The following is a 24,082-nucleotide window of genomic DNA, read 5'->3' on the forward strand; positions in this document are numbered from 1 at the left end:
TAGTGATAATCTATCAGATATGCCGTCGATTCCTCGTAAGCCACCAAAAGAGCAAACCAAACTAGAACCTGGAGGGGCGCAAAACAGAAAGTGTGAGTGGGCAAAAACAAAGCTTTTCAAAATCATTTCATTATCAAAAGTTCTAACCCCTCGCCGTAAAACCTGTATAGTTTCCCAGAAAATAGAATATACACAAATATCAAAAACATGTTCAGAAATATGCCATAGAATTTTCAAAACTTCATATCTTCTTCATTTCTCAACCAATTTCCATGAAATTGGTACCAAAATGAAGCTTACAACAAGTAGAACAAAACCTTACCACTTTGAAGCCCTTAAATTCAAGGAATCTCACCGGAGAAACCATGAAATTCTGGCCAAACCTGTAACTCGCCATTCCAGGCCTTCCCGACGTCCAATTTCTTCCAAAATGCTTCTTCGAGCTTCGTGAGAGTATTCTAAAGCTTCCTATGACCTTAAAAACTTCTAAAACCCCCACGATCACATGTGCATGAACAGTGCACAAAATCAGGGTTCCCTAGTTCTCAGGTTTTTGAGGGTTTCACGTCTAAAAACTGGTATAGATGAGTTTGTGATGACGAGATGAAGGTGATGGTACTAAACACGAGCTCGATTTGCACAGAAATGGGTTGGTTTGGTGTGGTCCTAGATGGTCCTAGATGCCTCCACATAAGATGTAAGTAATCCAGGTAATGTCAATCAATGCAAGTAACATGTCAGCCGGAGTCACCTAACGTGCCTGTATGGCTGAATCTAGAGCTCAAATCCTCAACTCACTAACTATACCTGGAAACGAGTCGGAACCACCTAAAGTGGTCTGTACAACAGGACTGGGTGTAAATAAATATGCTCAAGTGCTACGATCACGTGAAGACTGGGCGAATAATCGCAGGTCACTTACGAGTCGGAACCACCTATAGTGGTCTGTACAACAAGACTATGCACCCAACTTGGATCCAAGATGAGCGTGTGGTGCGGGAGGTGAACATCACATGAAGGATTGTGCCCTACTCTGGGCGGAAGCACTAACACCTGGGGTGCAGGTTATGAGCTCTCTATTCATCTCACATAACCACTAATTCACAATCATAAACCATAAACTTACCTGGCACTTACCTGTACGTCCGCAACACTAAACATACATATATGCAACTACTAATGCATAAATAAATAGGCAAACGCTATGCATGGCATTTAAAACATATAAACATTCCATTTTATTTTATAGGAAAAACCACAAGTATATAAGTATATACAGAAAACCAAAAGCCCACTCACTGATATATGGAAGGGTCGTAACCCCCTTGTCTCGAGTGACTGCGCTCGTCCTTAGGATAGGTCTGACCTATATGCGAAACAACTATAAAAACGTCAATGTAAAGCACATAACCAAAACTAGGTAATAACTTCTCATACAATGCTCAAATGGGGTGTGTGAATACACCAACGTGATCTACTCAACCTCACGAAGAACCCCATATTTTTAAAATAATTTTCCGAGGCTCCACGCGCCGCCACGTGCCAACGAGGGCACGGCCTTACGCGCCCCCATGTGCGGCCAAAACTGACATATTCCCTAACCACCGTTAGGGAATATTCCGTTAAACCATAATAGATTCCGTTAAAACTAACCTGACGTCGTTAAGAATATTCCGTTAACTTAACGAAATATTCCCTTGTCTTCTTCGGTGAGTCTCGCCGGTTGCCGCCGTTAGCGCCGCCGTCTATAACTCGAATTCCCATCGAAAACTGAAAAATTTTCAAAACTTCATATCTTCTTCATTTCTCAACCAAATTCCATGAAATTGGTACCAAAATGGAGCTTCCAACGAGTAGAACAAAACCTTACCACTTTGAAGCCCTTAAATTCACGGAATCTCGCGGGAGAAACCACGAAATTCTGGCCAAACCTGCAACTCGCCACTCCAGGCCTTCCCGATGTCCAATTTCTTCCAAAATGCTTCTCCAAGCTTCGTGAGAGTATTCTAAAGCTTCCTATGTCCTTAAAAACTTCTAAAACCCCCATGATCACGTGTGCATGAACATTGCACAAAATCGGGGTTCCCTGGTTCTCAGGTTTTCGAGGGTTTCACGTCTTAAAACTAGTATAGATGAGTTCGTGATGACGAGATGAAGGTGATGGTACTAAACACGAGCTCGATCTGCACAGAAATGGGTTGGTTTGGTGTTGTCCGTACGACTTGTACGGACGTTGCAGAAAATCGAAAAAGGGAAGAGAGAGAGAGAAGGCACGAAAGTGTGGTATGGGTGTGTGGTCCTAGAAGAGTCAACAACCAAAAGAAACAACTAAACAACACCCCACAACACCAATTAACGTCCAAGGGTATTTTACTCTTTTCGCACCTACGGTACAAATAATTCAGGACGGGCTGTCACAATTGCAATAACTATAATTTGGTTTTGTCATTTATATATGATATTCCTTGATAATTTATTAGATAAATTATAACTTTGTTGTCGTGTCATAAAAATGAACTATAATATATTTATATTCTTTTGAATGCCTTGCAACGAAACTCACGAATGAGTTACAAACCGTGAAGGAAATAACAGAAGAAAGATTACTGCCTGAAGCCTATCCTGCTATACCCTTGAAATATAATGCAAATGAGGTGCCCTAATATACTTTTTTTAGACACATTTTCTCACGCAACCCTTTGCTATGTGAACGGGCACTTTCCTAGGAAATTTATGTAGTTTTCTATTATTGGATGCATTTGGTTATATAAATGTTTGAGATTTATTGTCTGAAAAAGAAATGGCAGTGGACCATAAATTGGCATGTCAATTAGAGTCTGATGCAACTAAACAAATCTATCTACATTACTTCTAAAAATTTGTAATTTTAATGATGGCTACAAAGTAAATTGCTCAAAATCATATATCAATTTTAATTTTGGGCCAACGTACTTGAGCAGAAAGACATTTACAAGGTTATTGTTAAATGAAAATTTTCTGTTTCCTATGCTTATTAGGGGAAAAAAAAATATTATGTTTCATTCTGAGTTCATGTTTTTTCCCACTGTGTCTAGAAGTATGAATTTTCCTTTTTGTTGACCTTTTTAGTTGGTGCTCATAATTTGGATTTTTTTTTAATTAAAATTGGTTGCAGAGAGAGAGAAAGAGTTCGTTCAACGCTTAAATCAGACTCTTGAGATTTTTGTGTCTCCAGAGTTCTCCAGCCAAACACAGACCCCTATTTGCCGTACTTTCATTGCACGCATATATTTTGGTATACTCACTAAGTATAAATTTAATTGTTTACAGAAACTTTTAGGGCCTGTTTGGTATCCTATTTGAAAATTTTTATCATTTCTCAAAACATTTCTTAAAAACAATTTTCTTTAAGACTCAAAAACTTGATTGGTTTTGCGATTTAAAATTTTTAGATTTTACGACTTAAACTAGACAAAAAAATCTAAAAAAAGGGAATCACAGGAGAGGATTAAAGAGAAGAAAGGAGAAAGGAAAGTAAGAGATGATTGAAGGAAAGAGAAGGAAAGGATATGATCAGACGAGATAGAAAGGAAGATGAGTGAGAGAAAGAATCGAAATAATGAAGAGAATTGGAAGAGAGACAAAAAACGGTAAAAAAAAAAAAAGGGAAAGAGAGAGAGATAGATTTGGAGTGAGAAGAGAGGAGGGAAAGAAAATAAATGAATTAGTTTAAGTTTAAAAACTCTAAAAACTCACTTTTTATGTTTTTAGAAAATATACTATATTTTTGAGTTAGTCTTTAGTTCAATTTTTGAAAATAGTCCTACCAAACAAGTTTTTAAGGCTTGCAACTTGAAAATTGTTTTTGAGTTTAAAAAGTTTGATTCAAGTAGAGTACCAAACAGACCCTTAATTGTTCCATCCAAAATATATTCCTTTATTCTTGATGCCATGCTGCTTGCTCGACCTTTTCTCGCATCAGTTGTGTCACCTAAAATCAAAATGAAATGAAATAGTTTCCCTACATGCTTAACGTTGTGAATGCCGGCGATGTTAGAAATTTAGTGATTGTTACTCTCTATAATATATATGTACTCGTGTTTTACAGATGTACAGTTCAAAAGATCTGGTTCTGCTTGGACGAGTGGTGTATAATTTCAAAAAAAAAAAAAAAAAACACTGTTTTGGTTGCTAGTGGTGGTTTATCTGTATTTGATTGGTAATTTATACATTTGATGATTCAATGATATTTTGACCTTCCATTTCTGTTGTTAGAAGATAACATCTCCATCTCAATTTTGCATGATCAAAATGTATGTTTAGATAAGGCAACCATGCTTTACAGGTAGAGAGGAAGCCGCGGTTAGAAACAATGTTGAGTGAAATTTAAGTCTTCTTTTGACCAAAAAAAAAAAAAAAAAAAAACTTTGATTCAGATATCTATATTTGTTGTTTTATTCTATTGACAATTCGTTGTTTGATTGGTTTTGTTGCTTTCCTCCACTTTTTAACTCATATTCGTTAATCTACCTATTTTATTTGGGTGATAAGTTCACTCTTTTAATCTTATCTAAAGGAAGATATAGGGTGTGGTTTTGTTAATGGCAGTGAATGATTTGGATGAAACTATGCATCTTGGGGATTTTTTTGCTTGCAGTTGTTTAGGCCAACACTGAAGAAGTTTTGTGGAATGAGATTCTTATACCAAATTGTTTCTCCATTTATGGTAGGTAATAAACGTGGTCCAACCAGTAGCTGATAAAATGTCATTGTATATATGCTTTTGTCGATTTCTGCTACGATAATGAGGGAATCCGGAGAATCGAGGCCAGTCGATCTGAGATTTGTACTACTCTATCCCATTTTTTCTCTCTTTCTGTGAATTTCTTGAAATTGACGATGCACATTCTGTTTCTTGTTGTGTTTGGGAGCGGAGAAAGCTCTAGATTAGCTTTGATCGGTTGAATTTTTTCTTATTTAGTTCAGCACAGTCGGACTACATAATCCTACCATTGGGCTATTTCTAGGGATGTTTATGTTTACTTTTGTTAGTTTGTTGACAGTTTGGTATGTCTATCATATTGATGGAATTAAATTGTGAGTTAATTATGGTTTAGGTTGTTGAATTTTGAATTCGGAATTCCCTTTGGAAATTGTCACAAGCGATGTGTTTGCTGTGGCTACAGGAATCAAAAGCGAGTGAAAGGTAAAGCTTCTCTCCAAACTTTCATCGCCATCAATTCCAACCAGAGCCAGGTATATCTCTCTTCTTGCTTTATCTCTACGACGTTCTATCGCAATTTCTCTCAGACAATCAGGGACGGATCTACAGAGGGTCCTGGGAGGTCCCAGGACCCCTCGGCCATCCTAAAATGTTGCTAGAAATTTTCCGTAGGACCCCTCGTACTCGAACACGAGACCTGTGCAGGCTGTCTGTGTTGCTGCAGCAGCAGGTTGCAACGCAGAAGAAGAAAACAGGGGAGAAGAAGAAAACAGGGGAGAAGAAAGAAAACAGGACATTAAAAAAATTAGTCCAAAACGCAGTGTTTTGGCCCCTTTTTTTTTTTTTTTTTTTTTTTTGTTAAACCAATGAAATCAACGTTTGAAATTGGTCCACCAAGGCACCAATTACATATTCTTTTTGAAGGGCCATCTTTCCTGTTGTCCCTTTCACTTCCCTTTCCCCGTTCCTTCCACTGCTTTTCCCCCAAATCCCCCCATCTTTCTTATATTCACCCAAAACCCTAAATTTCTAATCCCACCCAATCCAATATTATAATTACATTACTCCAATATTATACCTCCACTTGTTTCAATTCTCCAAGCCACCACTATTTGGTTCCAAATTCAAGTAAGTTTTTTGGTATTTTAATCTAATCTCAATTAAATTATATTAGATATTGGTGGAGATTTTTAGTCTATTATTGATATGATTGTTGATGTGTTTTATGTTTGTATACTCATTTTATAATTGAAATTTAGATGGAATTTTTGTTTATTGGTTGATTGGTATATGTTTTGTGTTTTTGGTTAAATGTGTAGTTTAGAAATAAGAAATATGGAAAGATTTTTCAAGCCAAAGCCAATAGCACCATCTACTTGTTCGGGTAGTTCGAGCTCAAGACAAAATGAGTGTGACATTGATTTTAATAATCTTGAGAGAGACCCGGGAAAAAGAATTCGAATGAATGACTATCCTTCTAATATTCAAGATGAGGTCCGCAGAGCATATTTGCAAATGGGACCTTGTAGGCCTATAAAGTATGAGTTCCCATACACTTTGCATGCAAAGAAAAAACGACGATTTGTTGTTTCGTGGTTTGAAGAATATGATTGGTTGGAGTATAGTATATCTAAAGATGCGGCATTTTGTCTTCATTGCTATCTCTTTAAAATCAACTTTTCACAATTAGGAAGCGATGCCTTCACTGGGGTAGGCTTTAAGAAATGGAAGAATGCAAGAGAATGTTTTGACAAACATGTTGGTCCTATTGGTAGTTTCCACAATAAAGCTAGAGAAGCGGCTAGTTATCTAATGAACCAAAAGACACATATTGAAGCAGTTGTGATCAAACAATCAGAAGAAGAGTGTATGAAATATCGTCTTTGCTTGAATGCATCAATAGATTGCACTAAGTTCTTGTTGCGACAAGGCCTTCCTTTTCGTGGCCGTGATGAAAGTGTCACTTCGAATAATAGGGGGAATTATTTAGAGCTCTTGCAATTCCTTGCAAATCATGATGAGAAAATAAAGGAAGTTGTGTTGGAAAATGCTCCGGGAAATCTCAAGCTAATAGCTCCTTCAATTCAAAAAGATATTGTCAATTCATGTGCCTTCGAAACTATTAAGGCTATTATGAAAGAAGTGAAAGAGAGTAAATTCTTTTCTATAATGGTAGATGAATCACGTGATATTTCAACAAAGGAGCAAATGGCGGTGATTTTGCGTTATGTGGACAACAAAGGTCAAGTAATTGAAAGGTTCGTGGGAGTCCAACATGTTACCGAAACAACTTCAAGTAAACTAAAGGAGTCCATTGATGAGTTCTTGAAACTACATGACTTGAGCTACTCCAACCTACGAGGTCAAGGTTATGATGGTGCGAGTAATATGAGAGGTGAGTTCAATGGCCTTAAAAAAAAAATTTTGGATGAAGAAAGTTGTGCATTTTATGTTCATTGTTTTGCTCATCAACTACAATTAGCTCTTGTTGCCGTAGCAAAGAAAAACTCCGATGTTGCCGCTTTTTTCACATTGACTAATAGTTTGGTAAATGTTGTTGGATGCTCATGTAAGCGTCGTGATGCACTTAGAGAGAAACAACAAGAAAATCTCTTGAAAGCTATTGAAAATGATTGTCTTGAAACGGGGCAAGGGTTAAATCAAGAAACTAGTCTCAAACGTGCTGGGGATACACGGTGGAATTCACATTATGGTGCTTTGATTAGTTTGATTACAATGTTCTCATCTGTGGTGGATGTGCTTGACATGATTGTTGAAGATTGCTACAATGATAGTGTTGGTGAAGCAAAAAGGTTATTAAAAGATTTACAATCTTTTGAGTTTGTGTTCCTCCTCTTTTTGATGAAATCCATATTAGGAGTTACAAACGATTTGTCACAAGCATTGCAAAAAAAAGATCAAGAGATTGTGAATGCAATGGCTTTAGTCAAGACATGTAAAGAACAACTACGTTGCATGAGGAATGATGAAAATTTTGATCTTTTGGTTGATAAAGTATCATCTTTTTGTGTTGAACATGAAATTGAGGTGCCTAATATGGATGATTTATATGTCATTCAAGGGAAGTCATTGCGTAAGGCTCCAAGAAAGACCAATCATCATCATTACAAAGTGGAGCTCTTTTTCGAGGTCATTGATTTCCAACTTACAGAATTAGATGATCGCTTCGCTGAAGGTAATACCGAATTGCTTATTTGCTTGGCATGCTTGAGTCCGAATGATTCATTTGTAGCTTTTGATAAAGAGAAGCTTGTTCGCCTTGCTCATATGTATCCTAAAGATTTCACGGATCGAGATAGATCGGCACTTCAAGATCAACTTGATATTTACATTCATTTTGTGCGTTCTGATAATGATTTTTCTCAATTGCGGGGAATTAATGAGCTTGCTAAGAAAATGGTGGAGAAAGGGTTGCATCGAACATTTGCATATGTATATTTGCTTGTTCAGTTGGCTTTGGTTTTACCGGTTGCAACTGCTTCAGTGGAGAGGGCATTTTCCGCTATGAATATCATTAAGGGTCCACTTCGCAACAAAATGGGAGATCAATGGTTGAGTGACAGCTTAGTTGTTTACATTGAGAAAGATGTTTTTTCATGTATTGGTAATGAAGCTATCATGGAACATTTTCAGACCATGAAACCTCGTCGTGGACGCTTGAATTAGGATTTTATAGCTTGTAATATTGTTATGCAAATGATTTTTGAATAAAATGTATTATATTTAACTTTTCAATGTTATTTTTGTCTATAAATTTTTTAACCTTTACTATTGGGACCCCCCGAGTTTAAAATCCTGGATCCGCCACTGCAGACAATAAGGGTTTTGGTTTGCTTTCTTGGATTAGATTTGTATATATTCCATTGCATTTCAGTTTTCTCTGATTTAATAGCATAATCTGGCTCTTGGTATTCTAACTTTGCTGTCTTTGCATCAAAATTGTATCTGGCTCTTGGTTTTCTTGATCTATTTTTTTTCTTTCTATATTTAGATAAATTAAGGAAAATTTTTCTTTTAGTATATATATCATTTTCCTCCATTTGACGTGATTTTGGATTATTAGGACTCAGGCTTGCCTTCCGCGTTTTCATTGAAAAAAAGGCTTTTAGCTAAGTAATTTAATAATTTGGCTTTGATTATCAGCTATTAGAGAATGGGGGGCTTGATTTGTAATTATTTTGATGCGGCGAAAATTTTTAGATTTTACAGATTTTTCCAGTTCAGGATGATAAAAATTTAGGGCTTTGATTTGTTGATGTGATTTCCACGTACTCTAAATTCATATGGAAATGCAAGGATGTATTAGACTTATAGTGTTTTCAGGCATTCGCGTGTTTGCTTATTATAGATGATGTATTTCTGTAGTGTACTAATATTTGTTTTAAAAAAATTAATTAGTTTTTCCTCCCCGGTGTTTGCTAAGGCGCTTCTCGAGACGGCATTGGAACGTGCGGGTGATGAGAATTCAAGGGATGAGGAGGAAATGGCAAAGGAGGAGGACCAAAACGCGTTCTCTGTTAGGATAATTGGTGCCCTAAATGCTAGAAAGTCTGCACTCACCACTCATTAATTATATGGTTTGTTCCTTTGGTTTTTATGGTTTAAGGGTGTTTAATTTGATGGTGTTTTTGATAAATTGTTGAATATATTGCTAGTTTAGTTATTGATTGTATTGAGTGTGGTTTATGCTTTTGGTATTAAGTAGTTTTTTCATTTCCCTAAGCTCCTTTTCAGGTAGAGAAACGTGAGTTCTTCTAGGGTGTTTAAGTGAGTGTCAATCACAGAGTACTTTGTTCGAATATCTGTCCGAACAAAAAATTTAAAATTTCTTTGGAATGAAATAAATGAAACAACTTTTGAGACTCCCACATTTGAGATGTGTATTGGTTCTAAAAGTGTAAGACCGAAAGTTACATTTTCATTCCCATTTACAGACATACAACTTGCAGAATTAGTTAAATGTATCAAATGACTAGCATGTGAATTTGTGTATAGTTAAAAATAATCTTATCCTTAAGGATTATTGATTGGGTAGATTTGGTTGAGTATATTTAGGGTTATTGATTGGGCTAATTTGGTTGATTAGTTGATGGGATTTGGATGGGTTCGAGGGTTAGTTTCTAGGAATTTTCCATTGGTGTTCTTTTTCCTCTACACAGTTACCAAAATCTCAAGTCCTCATTTGATCCTCGAGTACGACCCAATCGTATTTGCTGTAATACAATCATATTCTTGAGGTTCGGATTTTTTACTCTTATGTTTTTGCCCAATCATATTTGCTCATGTTTTCACTGTTAGAAAATATATGCATTTTCTCTAAACTAAAATACACTTCTCAGATTGCTGTGATTATTGGATTGGATTTTCCTTATTTACCTTCATATAATGGTGGGTTTAACTTTTCAGGTGAAAGTTTTTACCCAACCTCATTACGTGCAAAATTTTGTTCAGTCAACATTTAATGCCCTGCCATCAGATCAAGTTAAAGGTACGAATCACTATCATACTATTTTCGTCACTTTTTGTTCCCTTGCTGAACACAATGGAGTGAATTGTCTTCATTTACATTCTGGCATTTGAACTTACATATATTCTTACCTAACATTTGTAAGCTTTTGATTAGTCATGAAATATGATACATTTTCTCTGTGTCTACAAACTTATGACATACAATCAGTTTCTTTTTGGTTGGGTAAAAAAGATATTGATTGTGCTGTTATAGCTCCTTTTTATAGTTGGGTTGAAAATCATGTGAATAGAATTTTTTTTTTGGTTGGTCTGATCTGTAATAGATGAGATTGCTTTGTTTGAATCAAAATTTGATCCTTTTTTGTGTGAAATTATAATGGAATCGCAAATTTGTCATGTATATCTTAGATTCTTTGTTGCATATTCACCTTCTCACAACTTTTACAGTGTCTCTTGATTGGATGGATTTTTATAATTTCCATGATCAACAAATGCATGAAATAAGGAGGAATCTACTGCTCTTATGAAGCTTCTTTGGCATGGTAAGTTGAAGTTGCAAATCATTTTTTTTGTTCACGGAATTCATTATCTTGCAATATTGGCAATTAGCAATGTCTGACAATTGGTAAAGTGCATTCATTTTTCTACTTAATTTATCTTGAGAATATTTGCATCTTAATACTTATTTTATATATGTTAATTTGCCCCATTTTCCATAGAATTTTATGCAATGTGAATGTAGGTTATTCTCAATCCTCAGATAGTGATTATTTAACGACTTCTCCAAACTTGGCTACTCAGCTTTTCAAATACAAAGTTGCGGATGAGAGAGGAACCAGATGAGCTAGAATCGGATTGGTATGATTCTAAATTATTCTTAATCATTTATAACTTGCAGAATTAGTTAAATGTATCAAATGACTAGCATGTGAATTTGTGTCTAGTTAAAAATAATCTTATCCTGAAGGATTATTGATTGGGCAAATTTGGTTGAGTAAATTTAGGGTTATTGATTGGGCTAATTTTGTTGATTTGTTGATCTAATTTGGATGGGTTTGAGGGTTAGTTTCTAGGAATGTTCCATTGGTGTTCTTTTTCTTCTACACAGTTACCAAAATCTCGAGTCCCCATTTGATCCTCGAGACGACCCAATCATATTTGCTGTAATACAATCATATTCCTGAGGTTTGGATTTTTTACTCTCATGTTTCTGCCCAATCATATTTGCTCATGTTTTCACTATTAGAAAATACATGCATATTCTCTAAACTAAAATACACTTCTCAAACTTCTGTTTCTTATGGAAATAGGCGTCCTACATGTTTTTTGCTTTGCATGTTTGTGCTTGAAAACTTAGATGCTAGAATAAGAACGAAACAATTTTTATGTTTTTCTATCAACTGCTAAAACATGTGCGTAACCTATAGGATATATATTTTGCCACCTTGACTGGAGGGGCAAGATTTATGTGAACTACATGTTGCTTCTGTTTCTTCTGTTTATTAGGGAAACAAAACGTTCAGTTTCGTCATGTTAATTGTACAATGTCAGTTCATGTCATCTAAGTTGAATGTATATAAAAACAAAGCTGCATATCTTACTGACCCCATTCACTCGTATATCCCTTTGTTCATTCATGATTGTGTTGAATTTATTTAGGTAAAATGTGTCTTATTCATGCAGTTAAGGTGATACATTCAAGTTCCGCATCAGCGCTCGGACATATTTTCTAGTTTATTCTGAAATGGTTGCCAACTTTGCAATATATGAATAAAAAATGTAGAGTCCACATTTGTGCTGACATGGTTCCTCGTTCAGCGTCGCCGTCAATCACTATTTTGGCAATTCTTTTGCGACCTCATTGGTTGCGAACTGCACAAAGGTCCAGCACTGGAACATTGAGGCTTGGGGGTTGTCCACATACACCTCGTCGAACGAAATCGAGGTGTCGGGGTTGAACCGGGTGGAGCCCCACCGCCAAATATTCCTCTCGCCCTACTGAGTCATGTTGAGATTGAACTCGAGAGTGACGGAATGAACCGAGCTATGAAGGAGTTGTGAGATCGTTGATAGACTTGTTGGAGTCGAATCGAGGAGAAGGCAGCGGCAGAAGAAGCTTCCCAAACCAAACCAAGAATCAAATTCTCAATTGAAGACAAGCACATAGGAGATGAGATGGAGTCGAGGAAGAGATGGGGTTATTGGGACAAGCTTTGCCCAGATCCTCTTTTCAATTTTTTTAGTTTTTAATTATAATTTAAATTGATTTTTTTATTAAATAATCCTTTTTTATGATTTTTATTCACATGATGCAAAGTTGATAGCCTACATCTGTCACGTCATCACTTAACGGTTAACTTAATAGATTTCTTAACAGATGTATGAAACTGAAAAAGAAATATAACTAAATGTATAAAATTGAAATGTTTTAAAGATATTTCATGAGGTTGCAATTGACTCCATACCTGAGAGGGTAAAAGGTAACTTTCCCTATATAAATCTTACATGAAAAAGTTATACATGGTTAAAAAAAAATTGGAAAAAGTTACAAATACTAGTATAGAATAAAATCTGGGAACATCGATTAAGGAACAAGAGAAGAGAATGTACCCAATGAAATTATAAAATAAAAAAAATAAAAACCTAGACTCTTCCCATCATCTTCTGTTACGCCCCACCCCATTCCTCCATTTCCCACGGAATTGGATCCCATACGGATCCAAATGTGGGGATCCTAGGGATCCTCACATCTTAGACATTCATCGTGTATCGTTTGGTCAGAAATCATTTGACTTTTTTATTTAAAATTAAAAACAAATAGTACCTGACGAAAATTAACCATACAATATACGATGAACGATTAGGATGTGTGGATAGGATCCCCACATAGTGGATCCCAAGAGGGTCCTCTACCTTTTTCCACCATCTCATCATGTGTTTTTTTTTTTTTCTTTATGAGATAGAATTTGTGATTTTGATTGTTTTTGTTGGTGTTTGATTTGGTATTTTGATTAATTTGTTGTGAATTTTAATGGGTTTGGATTTGATTTGACTCCGTTGCGTATTAGGTTCGCCGTGTTCTTATTGCACTTGGCCACCATCCCCATTACCGGAAATGGCATCAACCCAACTACAAGTCTTGGGCCTGCCATCATCTCCTGAAAGCATTCTCGTCGACATCGAAGAAGTTCTCAAGATCTTCATAGTTGCCTGGTTCTGGATGATGTCGCGCGGCGGCTCTGTGGTTGGTGGGGTCCTCGAGGAAGCTGAAATCTTCGTCGTTGTCGTCGTAGGTTGGAAGCGAGTTGCCATTGGACCCCATTCTAAAATTAATTAGTTAGTTTCATATTGTTAGGAAACCTTAATATTACGAAATTATGATAAAAAAGGAATGCTGGTTTTGCCAAATTGTATACGACAATGGTTTCCTAACCAGTATGATTTCGTACTAGTTGCGGTTTGGTATCCTTCAAGGATATTAATTAACATTTATAAATAGGCTTAGTCTTCCATCCACAAACCCCCGACCCAAATACAAAAGAACATCAAACGTAGCCGAAACGTACGTCATGGCATGCCTCCACTTACCTGACCTCGTTAAGCACAATATCATCCAAGTATATAGGTATATACGGAAAACCACAAGTATATAGGTATATACGGAAAACCACAATAACATCAAACGTAGCCGAAACGTTCTGGGAAAAACCACAAGTATATAGGTATATACGGAAAACCAAAAGCCCACTCACTGATATATGGAAGGGTCGTAACCCCCTTGTCTCGAGTGACTGGGCTCGTCCTTAGGATAGGTCTCACCTATATGCGAAACAACTATAAAAACGTCAATGTAAAGCACATAACCAAAACTAGGCAATAACTTCTCATACAATGCTGTGAATACACCAATGTGATCTACTCAACTTCACGAACAACCTAATATTTTTAAAATAATTTTCCGAGGCTCCACGTGCCGCCACGTGCCGGCAAGGGCACAGCCTTACGCGCCTCCACGCGCGGCCAAAACTGGCATATTCCCTAACCGCCGTTAGGGAATATTCTGTTAAACCATAACAGATTCCGTTAAAACTAACCTGACGCTGTTAAGAATATTCCGTTAACTGAACGGAATATTCCCTTGTCTTCTTCGGTGAGTCTCGCCGGTTGCCGCCGTTAGCGCCGCCGTCTGTAACTCGAATTCTCACCAAAAACTAGAAAATTTTCAAAACTTCATATCTTCTTCATTTCTCAACCAAATTCCATGAAATTGGTACCAAAATGAAGCTTACAACGAGTAGAACAAAACCTTACCACTTTGAAGCCCTTAAATTCACAGAATCTCGCGGGAGAATCCATGAAATTCTAGCCAAACCTGCAACTCGCCACTCCAGGCCTTCCCGACATCCAATTTCTTCCAAAATGCTTCTCCGAGCTTCGTGAGAGTATTCTAAAGCTTCCTATGTCCTTAAAAACTTCTAAAACCCCCCATGATCACGTGTGCATGAACATTGCACAAAATCTAGGTTCCCTGGTTCTCAGGTTTTCGAGGGTTTCACGTCTAAAAACTAGTATAGATGAGTTCGTGATGACGAGATGAAGGTGATGGTACTAAACACGAGCTCGATCTGCACAGAAATGGGTTGGTTTGGTGTTGTCCGTACGACTTGTACGGACGTTGCAGAAAATCGAAAGAGGGAAGAGAGAGAGAGAAGACACGAGAGTGTGGTATGGGTGTGTGTGGGTGTGTAGTCCTAGATGAGCCAACAACCAAAAGAAACAACTAAACAACACCCCACAACACCAATTAACGTCCAAGGGCATTTTAGTCTTTTCGCACCTACGGTACAAATAATTCGGGACGGGCTGTCACAATTGCAATAACTATAATTTGGTTTTGTCATTTATATAAGATATTCCTTGATAATTTATCAGATAAATTATAACTTTGTTGTCGTGTCATAAAAATGAACTATAATATATTTATGTTCTTTTGAATGCCTTGCAACGAAACTCACGAATGAGTTACAAACCGTGAAGGAAATAGCAGAAGAAAGATTACTGCCTGAAGCCTATCCTGCTATACCCTTGAAATATAATGCAAATGAGGTACCCTAATATACTTTTTTTAGATACATTTTCTCACGCAACCCTTTGCTATGTGAACGTGCACTTTCCTAGGAAATTTATGTAGTTTTCTATTATTGGATGCATTTGGTTATATAAAATGTTTGAGATTTATTGTCTGAAAAAGAAATGGCAGTGGACCATAAATTGGCATGTCAATTAGAGTCTGATGCAACTAAACAAATCTATCTACATTACTTCTAAAAATTTGTAATTTTAATGATGGCTACAAAGTAAATTGTTCAAAATCATATATCACTTTTAATTTTGGGCCAACGTACTTGAGTAGAAAGACATTTTCAAGGTTATTGTTAAATGAAAATTTTCTATTTCTTATGCTTATTAGGGAAAAAAAAATTATGTTTCATTCTAAGTTCATGTTTTTTCCCACTATGTCTAGAAGTATGAATTTTCCTTTTTGTTGACCTTTTTAGTCGGTGCTCATAATTTGGATTTTTTTTAATTAAAATTGGTTGCAGAGAGAGAGAAAGAGTTCGTTCAATGCTTAAATCAGACTCTTGAGATTTTTGTGTCTCCAGAGTTCTCCAGCCAAACACAGACCCCTATTTGCCGTACTTTCATTGCATGCATATATTTTGGTATACTCACTAAGTATAAATTTAATTCTTTACAAAAACTTTTAGGGCCTGTTTGGTATCCTATTTGAAAATTTTTATCATTTCTCAAAACATTTCTTAAGAACATTTCTTAAAAACAATTTTCTTTAAAACTCAAAAACTTGATTGGTTTTGCGATTTAAAATTTTTAAATTTTACGACTTAAACTAGACAAAGAGATCTAAAAAAAGGGAATCGCAGGAGAGGGATAAAGAGAAGAAAGGAGGAAAGAAAGTAAGAGATGATTGAAAGAAAGAGAAGGAAAGGATATGATCGGATGAGATAGAGAGGAAGAGGAGTGAGAGAAAGAATCGAAAGAATGAAGAGAATTGGAAGAGAGACAAAAAAACGGTAAAAAAAAAAAAGGGAAAGAGAAAGAAGAAAAGAGAGAGAGATAGATTTGGAGTGAGAAGAGAGGAGGGAGAGAAAAGAAATGAGTTAGTTTAAGTTTAAAAACTCTAAAAACTCACTTTTTATGTTTTTAGAAAATATACTATATTTTTTAGTTAGTTTTTAGTTCAGTTTTTGAAAATAGTCCTACCAAATACATTTTTAAGGGCTAAAACTTGAAAATTGTTTTTGAGTTTAAAAAGTTTGATTCAAGTAGAGTACCAAACAGACCCTTAATTGTTCCATCCAAAATATATTCCTTTATTCTTGATGCCATGCTTCTTGCTCGACCTTTTCTCGCATCAGTTGTGTCACCTAAAATTAAAATGAAATGAAATAGTTTCCCTACATGCTTAATGTTGTGAATGCCGGCGATGTTAGAAATTTAGTGATTGTTACTCTCTATAATATATATGTACTCATGTGTTTTACAGATGTGCAGTTCAAAAGAACTAGTTCTGCTTGGATGAGTGGTGTATAATTTCAAAAAAAAAAAAGAAAAAAAAAAAAACTGTTTTGGTTGGTGGTGGTGGTTTATCTGTATTTGATTGGTAATTTATACATTTGATGATTCAATGATATTTTGACCTTCCATTTCTGTTGTTAGAAGATAACGCCTCCATCTCAATTTTGCATGATCAAAATGTATGTTTAGATAAGACAACCATGCTTTACAGGTAGAGAGGAAGCCGCCGTTAGAAACAATGTTGAGTGAAATTTAAGTCTATTTTTGACAAAAAATAAAAAATAAAAAAAATAAAAAAAAAACAAAAAAAAAACCCTTGATTCAGATATCTATATTTGTTGTTTTATTCTATTGACAATTCATTGTTTGATTGGTTTTGTTGCTTTCCTCCACTTTTTAACTCATATTCGTTAATCTACCTATTTTATTTGGGTGATAAGTTCACTCTTTTAATCTTACCTAAAGGAAGATATAGGGTGTGGTTTTGTTAATGGCAGTGGATGATTTGGATGAAACTATGCATCTTGGGGATTTTTTTGCTTGCAGTTGTTTAGGCCAACACTGAAGAAGTTTTGTGGAATGAGATTCTTATACCAAATTGTTTCTCCATTTATGGTAGGTAAAAAACGTGGTCCAACCAGTAGCTGATAAAATGTCATTGTATATATGCTTTTGTCGATTTCTGCTACGATAACGAGGGAATCCAGAGGATCGAGGCCAGTCGATCTGAGATTTGTACTACTCTATCCCTTTTTTTCTCTCTTTCTGTGAATTTCTTGAAATTGACGACGCACATTCTGATTCTTGTTGTGTTTAGGAGCGGAGAAAGCTCTAGATTAGCTTTGATCGGTTGAATTTTTTCTTATTTAGTGCAACACAGTCGAACTACATAATCCTACCATTGGGCTATTTCTAGGGACGTTTATGTTTACTTTTGTTAGTTTGTTGACAGTTTGGTATGTCTATCATATTGATGGAATTAAATTGTGAGTTAATTATGGTTTAGGTTGTTGAATTTTGAATTCGGAATTCCCTTTGGAAACTTTCACAAGCGATGTGTCTGCTGTGGCTATAGGAATCAAAAGCGAGTGAAAGGTAAAGCTTCTCTCCAAACTTTCATCGCCAGCAATTCCAACCAGAGCCAGGTATATCTCTCTTCTTGCTTTATCTCTACGATGTTCTATCCCAATTTCCCTCAGACAGTAAGGGTTTTGGTTTGCTTTCTTGGATTAGATTTGTATATATGCCATTGCATTTCAGTTTTCTTTGAGTTAATAGCATAATCTGGCTCTTAGTATTCTAACTTTGCTGTCTTTGCATCAAAATTGTATCTGGCTCTTGGTTTTCTTGATCTATTTTTTTTTTCAATAATTAGATAAACTAAGGAAAAATTTTCTATTAGTATATGAGTATTCGATTATGATATATCATTTTCCTCCATTTGACGTGATTTTGGATTATTAGGACTCAGGCTTGCCTTCCGCATTTTCATTGAAAAAAAGGCTTTTAGCTGAGTAATTTACTAATTTGGCTTTGATTATCAGCTATTAGAGAATGAGGGGCTTGATTTGTAATTATTTTGATGCGGCGAAAAATTTTAGATTTTACAAATTTTTCCAGTTCAGGATGATAAAAATTTAGGGCTTTGATTTGTTGATGTGATTTCCACGTACTCTAAATTCATATGGAAATGCAAGGATGTATTAGACTTATAGTGTTTTCAGGCATTCGCGTGTTTGCTTATTATAGATGATGTATTTTTGTAGTGCACTAATATTTGTTTTAAAAAAATTAATTAGTTTTTCCTCCCCGGTGTTTGCTAAGGCGCTTCTCGAGACGGCGTTGGAACGTGCAGGTGATGAGGATTCAAGGGATGAGGAGGAAATGGCAAAGGATGAGGACCAAAACGCGTTCTCTGTTAGGATAATTGGTGCCCTAAATGCTAGAAAGTCTGCACTCACCACTCATTAATTATATGGTTTGTTCCTTTGGTTTTTATGGTTTAAGGGTGTTTAATTTGATGGTGTTTTTGATAAATTGTTGAATATATTGTTAGTTTAGTTATTGATTGTATTGAGTGTTGTTTATGCTTTTGGTATTAAGTAGTTTTTTCATATCCCTAAGCTCCTTTTCAGTAGAGAAACGTGAGTTCTTCTAAGGTGTTTAAGTGAGTGTCAATCAGAGAGTACTTTGTTCAAATATCTGTCCTAACAAAAAATTTCTTTGGAATGAAACAAATGAAACAACTTTTGAGACTCCCACATTTGAGATGTGTATTGGTTCTAAAAGTATAAGACCGAAAGTTACATTTTCATTCCCATTTACAGAAATACAACTTGCAGAATTAGTTAAATGTATCAAATGACTAGCATGTGAATTTGTGTATAGTTAAAAATATTCTTGTCCTTAAGGATTATTGATTGGGCAGATTTGGTTCAGTAAATTTAGGGTTATTGAGTGGGCTAATTTGGTTGATTAGTTGATGGGATTTGGATGGGTTCGAGGGTTAGTTTCTAGGAATGTTCCATTGGTGTTCTTTTTCTTCTACACAGTTACCAAAATCTCAAGTCTCATTTGATCCTCGAGTACGACCCAAACGTATTTGCTGTAATACAATCATATTCTTGAGGTTTGGATTTTTTACTCTTATGTTTCTGTCCATTATATGTTTCTACCCAATCATATTTGCTCATGTTTTCACTGTTAGAAAATACATGCATTTTCTCTAAACTAAAATACACTTCTTAGATTGCTGTGATTATTGGATTAGATTTTCCTTATTTACATTCATATAATGGTGGGTTTAACTTTTCAGGTGAAAGTTTTTACACAACCTCATTACGTGCAAAATTTTGTTCAGTCAACATTCAACGCCCTGCCATCAGATCAAGTTAAAGGTACGAATCACTATCATACTATTTTCGTCACTTTTTATTCCCCTGCTGAACACAATGGAGTGAATTGTCTTCATTTGCATTCTGGCGTTTGAACTTACGTATATTCTTACTTGACATTTGTAAGCTTTTGATTAGTCATGAAATATGATAAATTTTCTCTGTGTTTACAAACTTATGACATACAATCAGTTTCTTTTTGGTTGGGTAGAAAAGATATTGATTGTGCTGTTATAGCTCCTTTTTATTGTTGGGTTGAAAATCATGTTAACAGAATTTTTTGTTTTTTGGTTGGTCCGATCTGTAACAGATGAGATTGCTTTGTTTGAATCAAAATTTGATCTTTTTTTTGTGTTAAATTAAAATGGAATCGCAAATTTGTCAAGTATATCTTAGATTCTTTGTTGCATATTCACCTTCTCACAACTTTTACAGTGTCTCTTGATTGGATGGATTTTTATAATTTCCCTGATCAACAAATGCATGAAATAAGGAGGAATCTACTGCTCTTATGAAGCTTCTTTGGCATGGTAAGTTGAAGTTGCAAATCATTTTTTTTGTTCACGGAATTCATTATCTTGCAATATTGGCAATTAGCAGTGTCTGACAATTGGTAAAGTGCATTCATTTTTCTACTTAATTTATCTTGAGAATATTTGCATCTTAATACTTATTTTAAATATGTTAATTTGCCCCATTTTCCATAGAATTTTGTGCAATGTGAATGTAGGTTATTCTCAATCCTCAGATAGTGATTATATAACGACTTCTCCAAACTTGGCTCCTCAGCTTTTCAAATACAAAGTTGCGGATGAGAGAGGAGCCATATGAGCTAGAATCGGATTGGTATGATTCTAAATTATTCTTAATCATTTATAACTTGCAGAATTAGTTAAATGTATCAAATGACTAGCATGTGAATTTGTGTCTAGTTAAAAATAATCTTATCCTGAAGGATTATTGATTGGGCAAATTTGGTTGAGTAAATTTAGGATTATTGATTGGGCTAATTTTGTTGATTTGTTGATCTAATTTGGATGGGTTTGAGGGTTAGTTTCTAGGAATGTTCCATTGGTGTTCTTTTTCTTCTACACAGTTACCAAAATCTCGAGTCCCCATTTGATCCTCGAGACGACCCAATCATATTTGCTGTAATACAATCATATTCCTGAGGTTTGGATTTTTTACTCTCATGTTTCTGCCCAATCATATTTGCTCATGTTTTCACTATTAGAAAATACATGCATATTCCCTAAACTAAAATACACTTCTCAGACTTCTGTTTCTTATGGAAATAGGCGTCCTACATGTTTTTTTGCTTTGCATGTTTGTGCTTGAAAACTTAGATGCTAGAATAAGAACGAAACAATTTTTATGTTTTTCTGTCAACTGCTAAAACATGTGCCTAACCTATACGATATATATTTTGCCACCTTGACTGCAGGGGCAAGATTTGTGTGAACTGCATGTTGCTTCTGTTTCTTCTGTTTATTAGGGAAACAAAACGTTCAGTTTCGTCATGTTAATTGTACAACGTCTTTTCATGTCATCTAAGTTGAATGTATATAAAAACAAAGCTGCATATCTTACTGACCCCATTCACTCCTATATGCCTTTGTTCATTCATGATTGTGTTGAATTTATTCAGGTAAAATGTGTCTTATTCATGCAATTAAGGTGATACATTCAAGTTCCGCATCAGCGCTCGGACATATTTTCTAGTTTATTCTGAAATGGTTGCCAACTTTGCAATATATGAATAAAAAAATGTAGAGTCGACATTTATGCTGACATGGTTCCTCGTTCAGCGTCGCCGTCAATCACTATTTTGCCAAGTCTTTTGCGACCTCATTTGCTGCAAACTGCACAAAGGTCCAGCACTGGAACATTAAGGCTTGGGGGTTGTCCACATACACCTCGTCGAACGGAATCGAGGTGTCGGGGTTGAACCGGGTGGAGCCCCACCGCCAAATATTCCTCTCGCCCTACTAAGTCATGTTGAGATTGAACTCGAGAGTGACGGAATGAACCGAGCTATGAAGGAGTTGTGAGATCGTTGATAGACTTGTTGGAGTCGAATCGAGGAGAAGGCAGCGGCAGAAGAAGCTTCCCAAACCAAACCAAGAATCAAATTCTCGATTGAAGACAAGCACATAGGAGATGAGATGGAGTTGAGGAAGAGATGGGGTTATTGGGACAAGCTTTGCCCAGATCCTCCTTTCAATTTTTTTAGTTTTTAATTATAATTTAAATTGATTTTTTATTAAATAATCCTTTTTTATGATTTTTATTCACATGATGCAAAGTTGACAGCCTATATCTGCCACGTCATCACTTAACGGTTAACTTAATGGATTTCTTAACAGATGTATGAAACTGAAAAAGAAATATAACTAAATATATAAAATTGAAATGTTTTAAAGATATTTCATGAGGTTGCAATTGACTCCATACCTGAGAGGGTAAAAGGTAACTTTCCCTATATAAATCTTACATGAAAAAGTTATACATGGTTAAAAAAAAATTGGAAAAAGTTACAAATACTAGTATAGAATAAAATCTGGGAACATCGATTAAGGAACAAGAGAAGAGAATGTACCCAATGAAATTATAAAATAAAAAAATAAAAACCTAGACTCTTCCCATCATCTTCTGTTACGCCCCACCCCATTCCTCCATTTCCCACGGAATTGGATCCCATACGGATCCAAATGTGGGAATCCTAGGGATCCTCACATCTTAGACATTCATCGTGTATCGTACGGTCAGAAATCATTTGACTTTTTTTATTTAAAATTAAAAACAAATAGTACCTGACGAAAATTAACCATACAATATACGATGAACGGTTATGATGTGTGGATAGGATCCCACATAGTGGATCCCAAGAGGATCCTCTACCCTTTTCCACCATCTCATCATGTGTTTTTTTTTTCTTTTTTTCTTTATGAGATAGAACTTGTGATTTTGATTGTTTTTTTGGTGTTTAATTTGGTATTTTGATTAATTTGTGGTGAATTTTAATGGGTTTGGATTTGATTTGACTCCGTTGCGTATTAGGTTCGCCGTGTTCTTATTGCACTTGGCCACCATCCCCATCACCGGAAATGGCATCAACCCAACTACAAGTCTTGGGGCTGCCATCATCTCCTGAAAGCATTCTCGTCGACATCGAAGAAGTTCTCAAGATCTTCATAGTTGTCTGGATCTGGATGATGTTGCGCGGCGGCTCTGTGGTTGGTGGGGTCCTCGAGGAAGCTGAAATCTTCGTCGTTGTCGTCGTAGGTTGGAAGCGAGTTGCCATTGGACCCCATTCCAAAATTAATTAGTTAGTTTCATATTGTTAGGAAACCTTAACATTACGAAATTATGATAAAAACGGAATGCTGGTTTTGCCAAATTGTATACGACAATGGTTTCTTAACCAGTATGATTTCGTACTAGTTGCGGTTTGGTATCCTTCAAGGATATTAATTAACATTTATAAATAGGCTTAGTCTTCCATCCACAAACCCTCGACCCAAATACAAAAGAACATCAAACGTAGCCGAAACGTACGTCATGGCATGCCTCCACTTACCTGACCTCGTTAAGCACAATATCATCCAAATTCTTCCCACCAAAGCTGCCGTCCGTATGAGTTTTCTTTCCAAGCAATGGAAAGGTGTGTGGTGTTCGAGCTCCGTCTTGGATTTCGACGAGGGTGACTATGAGGAAAGCATTGATTGTCGAGACAACCAAGGTGATAAACATAGGAAGTTCATCAACATCTTGATAAGATATTTGAAATCTTGTGGGAATGATAAGCAAAAGAAGCTGAAGTTACTTAAACTGAGGCTTCATATGAAGGGTTACTTGTTTAGAGAGGACCCTAGCATCGTTGATAAGTTATTAACTTGTTCGTTAGATAGAAACGTCAAAGAGTTAGTTATAAGCCTCCGGCTTGATAGATTATTTCAGAAGGATTGGCATGAGAATGAAAACTACTACTGCTTATCTAGAACCACCTTTCTTGATGCAACTTCTATAACTACTCTCAATTTGGCGTATGTGAGGATAAAGGACATACGCAGTGCCAACAGTGGACGTCCTATAGATCATATAAGACGGCTTCTTCCCTCCTTGAAAACAATGTCCCTCAACAATGTTCGCTTTGATAGGCACGCCCTCCGTTCCTTAATTTGTGAGTGCCCTTGTATTCAATACTTGTCATTAACTTCATGTTCTTTTGAAGATGATCAAGGAGACGCACTCTCCATGTTTTATATTTCAAGTTACAGTCTCAAGTTCTTGGAAGTCAAGTATTGCAAGGCTCAAGATATTCAAGTTGACCACATGGTAGATCTTGAATCTTTTACGTTTGTTTCATCAAAGTTTCTTCCCGTTGAGAGGATAATGT

At 35.9% G+C, this 24,082-nt stretch overlaps 2 protein-coding genes across 2 annotated transcripts; both read left to right on the top strand.

Moving 5' to 3' along the window:
- The first annotated feature begins 5,685 nt into the window (after positions 1-5,685).
- On the top strand, positions 5,686-8,458 carry LOC137745395 (uncharacterized). Its single transcript, XM_088681057.1, has one exon. The coding sequence runs from the start codon at positions 6,014-6,016 to the stop codon at positions 8,387-8,389; it is 2,376 nt and encodes a 791-aa protein (XP_088537183.1). The 5' UTR covers positions 5,686-6,013; the 3' UTR covers positions 8,390-8,458.
- Positions 8,459-13,307: 4,849 nt separating this feature from the next.
- LOC148692602 (uncharacterized) lies at positions 13,308-18,797 on the top strand. Its single transcript, XM_088680985.1, has 4 exons — positions 13,308-13,485; positions 17,742-17,745; positions 17,796-17,934; positions 18,614-18,797. The coding sequence occupies exons 1-4, from the start codon at positions 13,308-13,310 to the stop codon at positions 18,758-18,760; spliced, it is 468 nt and encodes a 155-aa protein (XP_088537111.1). The 3' UTR covers positions 18,761-18,797.
- The last annotated feature ends 5,285 nt before the right edge of the window (positions 18,798-24,082 follow it).

This window comes from Pyrus communis, chromosome 12 (assembly GCF_041283825.1).
Source record: "Pyrus communis isolate YQ-2024b chromosome 12, ASM4128382v1, whole genome shotgun sequence".
Taxonomy (NCBI): Eukaryota; Viridiplantae; Streptophyta; class Magnoliopsida; order Rosales; family Rosaceae; genus Pyrus; species Pyrus communis.